Source organism: Papaver somniferum, chromosome 3 (genome assembly GCF_003573695.1).
Source record: "Papaver somniferum cultivar HN1 chromosome 3, ASM357369v1, whole genome shotgun sequence".
NCBI lineage: Eukaryota > Viridiplantae > Streptophyta > Magnoliopsida > Ranunculales > Papaveraceae > Papaver > Papaver somniferum.
The window spans coordinates 158,651,399-158,660,063 of NC_039360.1; the positions used below are offsets into that span (position 1 = coordinate 158,651,399).

General features: G+C 36.8%; 1 protein-coding gene and 1 pseudogene across 1 annotated transcript; one reads left to right on the forward strand and one right to left on the reverse strand.

Annotated features, from left to right (window-relative positions):
* The first annotated feature begins 318 nt into the window (after positions 1 to 318).
* Positions 319 to 2,577, forward strand: LOC113357771 (annotated as a pseudogene).
* Positions 2,578 to 2,723: 146 nt separating this feature from the next.
* On the reverse strand, positions 2,724 to 7,253 carry LOC113357772 (MATH and LRR domain-containing protein PFE0570w-like). Its single transcript, XM_026601225.1, has 2 exons — positions 6,729 to 7,253; positions 2,724 to 3,019 (listed from the first exon to the last, which is right to left on the reverse strand). The coding sequence occupies exon 1, from the start codon at positions 7,237 to 7,239 to the stop codon at positions 6,772 to 6,774; it is 468 nt and encodes a 155-aa protein (XP_026457010.1). The 5' UTR covers positions 7,240 to 7,253; the 3' UTR covers positions 2,724 to 3,019; positions 6,729 to 6,771.
* Positions 7,254 to 8,665: the final 1,412 nt, after the last annotated feature.

Consider the following 8,665-nt stretch of genomic DNA (forward strand, 5'->3'; position numbering starts at 1 on the left):
CTTTGGAGTCAGCTGGGCAGGGGTGCAAATGCACACCCTTACAATGGGCTGGCTCTGTCCCCGTCGATCAATAACAATAACACCCCGCTACATCAACAACAAGAATTTGGGACAACACTTGCCCATCGTTTATTTCAAATATTATAACAGATGATAGAAATGGGGTATCTTACACCCGCACCGTTAGTGAGAAATGTAGTATCTTTTAATAAAACCACCTTCCTTTTACAAAACAAAACAAAAAAACTTCAGTTTCAAATCTTGAATGTTTTAATATTTTAGTACTATATAATTTAACATGCCTATGGTACAGTCAAGGAATGATATTTGTTGCCCATGAATGATGATCTCACCTAATTTTCCCATTTCAGCTAATCATAACAACAACCCAGCATCTACGACAACCAAAACCATTCAAGAAACTGTATTGAAGACTCACCACCAGACTGTCCAGACATATAATTGTCTTCATTTAATCATAATCAATGCGCAGAATCACAAGTTGTATCAATGGAATCTATTTGGTTCATAATCATAATCACTCTCTCCATTTGTGCAGCTCTATACAAACTTCTTCAACCACCTAAAAGATTACTATTACCACCTGGTCCCGTATCAATCCCAATTATAACAAGTTTCCAATGGCTAAGGAAATCATTTGCACCAATTCTTAATCATCTCAAAACAAAATATGGACCAATCATAACATTATCAATTGGTCATACTAAATCAATTTTCATTACAAACTCAAGTTTAGCTCATGAAGCCTTCATCCAAAATGGAGCAGTTTTTGCTGATCGTCCACCACCATTAGAGACATCCAAGATTTTTTCAAGTAATCAACATAATATCACTTCAGCTTCTTATGGACCATTATGGAGAATGCTCAGGAGAAATCTTACTTTTCAAATTCTTCATTCATCTAAGATCAAATCATTCTCACCTGCTCGAAAATGGGTTCTGAATATCATCAAAGAAAGGTTAAAAACGGAGTCGAAATCAGCAGGAGAGAACACCCCGGTTCTTGTTCGCTGATCATTTTCAGTTTGGTATGTTTTGTTTACTTGTTTTTATGTGTTTTGGTGAAAAACTTGATGAAGAAAAGATTAGAGAAATTGAATTTGTTCAGAGAAATTTATTAATGGGGTTTGGTAGATTTCAGATTCTAAACATTTTTCCTAGATTGAGTAAAATAATTTTCAAGAAAAAATTGGAAGAGATGAATAAGTTGAGAACTGATCAAGAAAATGTGCTAATTCCTTTGATTAGATCAAGAAGACAAGAAGAAGAAAAAATGAAGAAGAAAACTAGTGAAAATCATGAGGAGAAATCTTTAGGATTATGTTATGTTGATTCATTATTGAATCTTGATTTACCTGATGAAGAAGATGAAGGTGGAAGAAGAAGAAAATTGAGTGAGAATGAAATTGTAAGTTTATGTTCTGAGTTTTTGAATGCAGGTACTGATACTACATCAACAGCTTTACAATGGGTCATGGCTAATTTAGTGAAATATCATGATATTCAATCAAAATTGTATGATGAAATCAGAAAAGTATCTCATGATAATAAGATTGAAGAAGAAGATTCAAGGAAAATGCCATATTTGAAAGCTGTAATTCTGGAGGGACTAAGAAGACATCCACCTGCACATTTTGTTCTACCTCATGGAGTCATTCAAGATGTTGAGTTAGATGGATATTTGATACCAAGAGAAGCTACTGTAAATGTAATGGTTGCAGAAATTGGGTGGGATTCAAATATATGGGGGGAAGATTCAATGGAGTTTAAACCAGAGAGATTTTTGAATGAAGATGATGGTAGTTTGAATGAAGAAATGTCAGATGTTACAGGGAATAAAGAGATTAAGATGATACCATTTGGAGCTGGTAGAAGAATGTGTCCTGCTTTTGGTTTGGGTTTGCTGATTCTTGAGTTAAAGAATTCAAGTGGACTGCTAATGTTGGAGATGATGTGGATTTGTCTGAAAAACAGGAGTTTACTGTTGTCATAAAGAATCCATTGTGGGCTCATGTTTTGACAAGGGAAGAAGAAGTAGATTAGTACTGTTTGTTCTAACTTGTAATTGTTACAGTAAGTTTAATGTGTTAGCCAGAAAAATATAGATTCCGGAAACTGTAAGAGCTTTAGGAGTAATGCCAACTAGTTGAAATGCAAATGCATAATCTGATAATTGCAGTGTGAAAAAGTATCTTTATTGTTGTGGAAGCCCATTTCAAGATGAGGCGAGAGATTGCAAATGTAAGGCCTCCTGTAGGCACAAGAAGAGAACAACAGCCTCTGTCATAAAAGCTGAAGTGATTCATAGGGGAGAGCAGCTGTAGCCAGAGCAGACCATGGAGAAGATTCATGATTACTGCAAAATGTAACCAGCACCTGCAACGCCAGGGTGCCCCAGGCAGCCCCACCTGCAACGGTTCCAACTTTTGGCCAGTTGCCAGTAAGAGTTTCTGGCTAACACATAAGCACCATAGGGTTAAGCGAACTTTAGGCTTGGTGGTAGAGGGTAAAACAGGTGGAGGATGAAAAGGTTGACGACTGGTTGAAAGGTGGAACCATGGAAGTGGGCTTGAGCCAAGGTGTAGGAGTGCCACAGACTGAGAACTAAGAACACATATTACAGTCTGTTTAGCTTGATTCTCAGACTCACCGAAAACAAGAAGTTGGCAGAAAAAACAACCAACTAGTTGAAATGCATAATTGCACTGTAAATACTGATATTATCTCAATGATTCTCAGTATATATAAAAAAGAAATTCTGGATTCTGATCATAATCCAAAGGAAATGATTGCTGGAATATCTAAAAGTACTGTAAAAATTTTCATAAATGGAAACATCCTTCACGGACCATTGTTTAAATACATTTTGTCAGTGTTCAGTCTAAACTTACAGGGTTCATGTTGTGTCTTCACTATACTAAGTGCATAGTTTCCTTTGTTGTTGCGATTGCTGAAAGTGACTAGATTCCAGACACTTCTTGGATGGCAGCCTGTTAACCTGAAAGGAATATGATGAATTAATCAGGAAGGCCTTTATTTCACAACAATACAATTACATCAAAATGCAGGTGACTTATAACATGCAAGGATTTTCTTCCTGCACCAAATCCCTATGACTAAACTGTCTATTATTATATATAATATCTAACTGACTACTGTTCTTGCATTGTCTAGGGATTTGTGTGCAAAACCGAATTCCATCTAGGCCAAGAACGATACCTTATAAAGATAGACCCACCAGTGGTGGTTGTGGAAGCAGTGCTGAAGGAATGGAAGCTATAATGACTAGGCGTGTAACTAAGTCAAAGAGAGCTAAGTATTTCATATCTTCGTGTCAAAAAAAAAAGTATTTCATATCTGCTAGTACTTGCTCAAAGGCTTTCTAAGATAGAATTTCTTCGCTTTTCAATGGCATTCTCATTTCTACTTCGCGATTATGAACCCGATACCTCTGACCTACTTCAGCAATCTGAGTATAGTAATATACAACAGTTACATATTCATACATAGTTTTGGAGACACTATAAGAATCACACTAGCCGACCACATAAAGCAGAAACCAACATGCACATACCAAGCAGATTTTTCACTAAGCAGATTTTATGTAACAGAGGTGCTAAGTCAGCACATAAGGTTACCAGGACAAGCAGGCATGAAAAATGAAAATAAGAATGACATCTCAAAGATGCAAATCCATCACAATAGAAAACAAAACCAGGCAATAAGCAACCTTCAAAGAGTAAGTGAAGGGCAATACATTGTGAATGAAAACATGGGTGTTCAGAATGAACATTGTACTGGTCATGTTCAATCCTACTGGTACCCAAGAATCGTAGAACATTACCCACATATCAGATTTCAGTTTCTAGAGAGGGGTAGAGTAACAATCAACATTGAGAAAGAGAGACTAATAGAGAGAAATCGGCTTTCTAGAAGATTTCCTTACATTCCAAAGCCATAGAAACTACAGTCAAATTCCTTCGTAAGTCCTATTCCTGACCACACAGTTATATAGGCTTTACATAGCTTGAGAGATGCTATATGGATCACATTAGCATTAGTTATATAGGCTTTACATAGCTTGAGAGATGCTATATGGATCACATTAGCTAACCACACAGTGAAGAAGCTGACATGTACCGGGACATTTTCTACTAACCCATGCTATTCTGAAGAAGCAAAAATGCTTAACGTCCCCCCAAACTTCCCCCCCAATAGGTGTCAACCCACACTTACTGTTTCATGGCGTTTGTGTGGGATCCACAGCTTCCGAAGGTGTTCAACAATGATGACACCTAATGGGGGCGAAAATGTTTAGGAAAAGATTTTGAAGGTTTGATTTTGAAGTATCACACAAAGAGCATGCCCTCACAACTAGTTTAGTTGTGCATAAACTTCACCATTAGCCATTTGGCAGTCACTATATCTGAACCATATGGAGCTGCTCTAATTAACCTCATGAGACTAAAATTTTCCTTTACTTGGAGCATCGTAGACGCATCACAAGATTAAAATGGACAAAAGGATTTGAGTACTGGTATAAGACCTCAAACGATAGCTATACCTGCCAAAAATGTTGAACACCCACAACAACCAGCGATTACCCATGCTCCTAAACACAATCTTATAATTGCTGTGAAATACTGAAATAAACCTCAATAATGGTTCTCAGTTAAAATAGACTAAAAAAAGGAAATAGCTCAGAATTCTGATCATGATCCAAAGGAAATGCTTGCTGGAAGATCTAAAAATACTGCAAATTTTTTCATACATAGAAACAGCCTCCATGGACCTTTGTTTTAAACACATTTTGTTAGCGTTCAGTCGAAAGTTAAGGGGTTCATGTTGTGCACTTCTCTGGTGGCATCCTGCTCATCTGATAAGAATACGTTGAAGTAGTATGGAAGTACCAGCAAATGAATTATTTCACAACAATACAATTACATCAAATTGCAGGTGGTTTATAGCATGCAAGGCTTTTCTAACTGACTCTTTTTCTTGCATTTTGTAGGGATTTGTGTTCATACGCATTCCCTTTAGGCCAAGAGCAGTACCTTATAAAGATAGACCCACCAGTGGTGGTAGTGGAAGTGGTGCTGAATGAACTGAAGCTATAGTGCCTAGGCATGTAACTAAGTCAAAGAGAACTAAGTCTGGTAGTGGAAGTCGGTGCTGAATGAACTGAAGCTATAGTGGCTAGGCGTGTAACTGAGTCAAAGAGAACTAAGAATTTCATATCCACCAGTAATTGCTTAAAGGCTTTCTAGGATAGAATTTCCTCACTTTTCAATAAAATCCTCATTTCCACTTCGCGATTATAGACCCGATACCTCTGACTACTTGAGCATTCTTAATATACACCATTTACATATACATATATAGTTTTGGAGACGCTATAAGTATCACATTAGCCAACCGCATAATGCAGAAGCCAACATGCACATAACACATCATTTTTTATGCAACAGAGGTGCTATGTCAGTGCATAAGGTTACCAGGAAAAGCGGGCATGAAAAAAATTGAAGTACCAATGGGATTTCAAAGATGCAATTCCGTCAGAATAAAAAACAGAGCCAGAAAATAATCAACCTTGTACATTGTGAATGAAAACATGGGTGTTCAGAATGAACATTGTAATGGTGATGTTCATTCCTATTGGTATCCTGAAGTATCATAAAACGTTACCCAAGTATCAGATTGCAGTTCTTAGAGGGGGGTAGAGTAACATGCAACATTGAGAAAGACAGACTAATAGAGAGAAGTCGACTTGCTGGAAGATTTCCTTACATTCCAAAGCAACAGAAACTCAGTCATATTCCTTATAAGTCCTATTCCTGACCAAGGAAAGTTTCGACTTGCTAATGTTAGTTATATAGGCATTACATAGCTGTAGAGATGCTTTGCGAATCATATTAGCTAACCACAAAGTGCAGAAGCTGACATGTACCAGGACATTTTCTACTAACTCATGCTATTCCCAAGAAGCGAACTACTTGTTATCCCCCCCAAAATCGTCCCCTAATTTTTTCCCCCAATAGGTGTCAACCCGCATTTACTGGTTCATGGCATTTGTGTGGAACACACCAGCTTCCAAAAGGGTTCCACATTGATGACGCCTAATGGGTGAAAAGTTTAGGGGAAGATTTTGGGGGATAACAAGTAGGTTCGGCTTTAAAGAATCGCATAAAGAGCATGCCCTTAGAACTAGCTTCGCATAAACTTCGCCATTAGCCATTTGGTAGTCAGTATATCTGAACCATATGGAGCTGCTCTATTAGCCTCATGAGACTAACAATTTTCCTTTACATTTCAGGATTTAAACAAAAAAATCTTTATCTTTACCTGGGGCATTAGCCATTAGCCATTTGGTACTCAGCATATGAAGCTGCCCTATTTACTTTAACAGCAACGGATAATCTACAAAACATACAGTTCTTGCCTAACAAACACCCAAAATCATTAGGCATGTCTCTCCAAACTTATTTGAGTACCCCAATCATAAATGAAGACCGATTTCACCAAAACTTACATTCACATTCATAAATGAAGACCGATTTCACTGATAACTTAAGAAAAATCCCAAATTGAATATAATGTGCAAGTTTTGACAATGCCGCAATGGTAGTAATTGCATAAAAAATTAGTACTACCAGTAATTAAATGAAGACGTCAATTTGCACATTCAGTAAGGATGATAAAAATTGTACCTTTTTGGATATATCCCGCTCTTCTTCACAAACCCACATTTACTTAACTCTCTCCAGTACCAGTGGAAATTGAAGAGGTAGAAGAAATGGGTTGTTGTTGTTGTTGTTGTCTTAAATTCCTGAGGTGATCAATCCAATTAGATTCAGGAACTTGATTACTCCAATCCGGAACAAACCCTTGTAATGAAATCCCACGCATTGCGTCCATGATTCGATTCGTATTCTCAGGGGTTAATGGTGCTTTCCGACGATTCTCATCTTCTCTAAAAGCTCTTGAAATTTCTGAATTTGTAGCTCCTTCAATCACCTCCTCCTCTATTTCTTCATCAATTTCAGGTTCGGTTTGACCATTAGAGGGCATTTGAAAACCTTGGTTTGGATCAGAATCGTGATCGTCTTCTTCATCAGAGGAAGAGATTGGTTGGTAATAATCAGGATTATCATTATCTAGGTTGATTTCGGAATCGCTTTCATCGGTATCCTGTGGGAACTCATTGTTGGATATTGACATTTCTAATGTAGAAAAATTTGTGTTGCAGTAGAAAGAATATAATAGGGTTCTGTAATAGTGCCCTAATGGGCAGTGCTTGTTCGCTGTTGGGCCCTCATTTATGGCCTTGTTGGTTTATTTTTATTTTGAGGCCGACTCGTTATCTGATCTTAGTCCCGACACCTAACTCGTACCTGTTTGCGTCAGGTGACAAAATAGACCAAGTCAGTGACTTGCATATATTTGAGTTAGAGTCATATATGATTCAATATATTGAGTTACATCCAGATAAATCAGGTGATTTCAATAAGATCCAGGTGAGCCAGAATAAGAAGAAACAAACAAAAGATGGTCTTAGTGACGACGAGTATCTATTCATATTCACATTACATTGCCAATTCCGAGATTAAAATATCAGCAAGCAATCATGGATGAACCAAGAATAGCATCCGAAAACAACCATGGGAAAGACTCATGATCATGATCATGTTTTGTTTTTTTTCCTTGGAACTGACTCGTTTGGATCTGACTCGTATGGATCTGACCTGATCATTTGTATCTGAATCTATATATTATTTTTTTGAGTTATATTTGACTCACCTGAATCAAGTTAGTGGCTTGTTCCCATGGGTAAGAGACATTTTGTTATCTGATTCAAACGGGTTCATGTCAAGAATCAGATCTGAATCAGGTGTCGAGTAAGATCTGATTAAAAATAAAAAATAAACAGTCTGACATCTGATTCGCGTCGGTTCAAGAGTTCACTCAGATCCATATGTCAAGTTGGATATAACCAAACATGTCGTATGATTGTTTTCTCTTCATATCTATTATCATTACTTTGGTGTGTTTCTTGAGCACTTGTAATTTCTTCGATTTAGCACTTTAAAGTTGTATTTCCAATTCCTTCGAGATATGATCTTGATTTTGTTTTAGTGGAGTATTATAACATCAAAGTATTAACTCAATATTTATAAAGTTATTCATGATAACGATATTCTGGAATGGTTTTCTGTATATACAGTTGTATTAAAACCATAAATTACAACAGGTTCTTATACATAGCTAGATAGTAATCAAAGGAAACATGATAAGGGAAAATACAAAACTAATGAATACATATTATACACAAGAATAACATCAAATATACGACATATATTTCAACACCCTCCCTCAACCTCAAGATGGTGCAGAACACAACTTGAGGTTGCTTATCAGAAAATGCAGTCTAGGAGAAGGTAGAGATTTGATGAAGAGATCTGCAAGTTGAAAATCTGATCGAACATAAGGAACTGTAATTGTCTTTTCCTTGAAGTTATGGCATACAAAATGACAGATTTTTATATGTTTTGTAAGTTCATGGAATACATCATTATGAGTAATGTAAACAGCAACTTTGTTATCACAATATAAAGGAGTTGATTCTATCAGGTGAATTCAAATATCA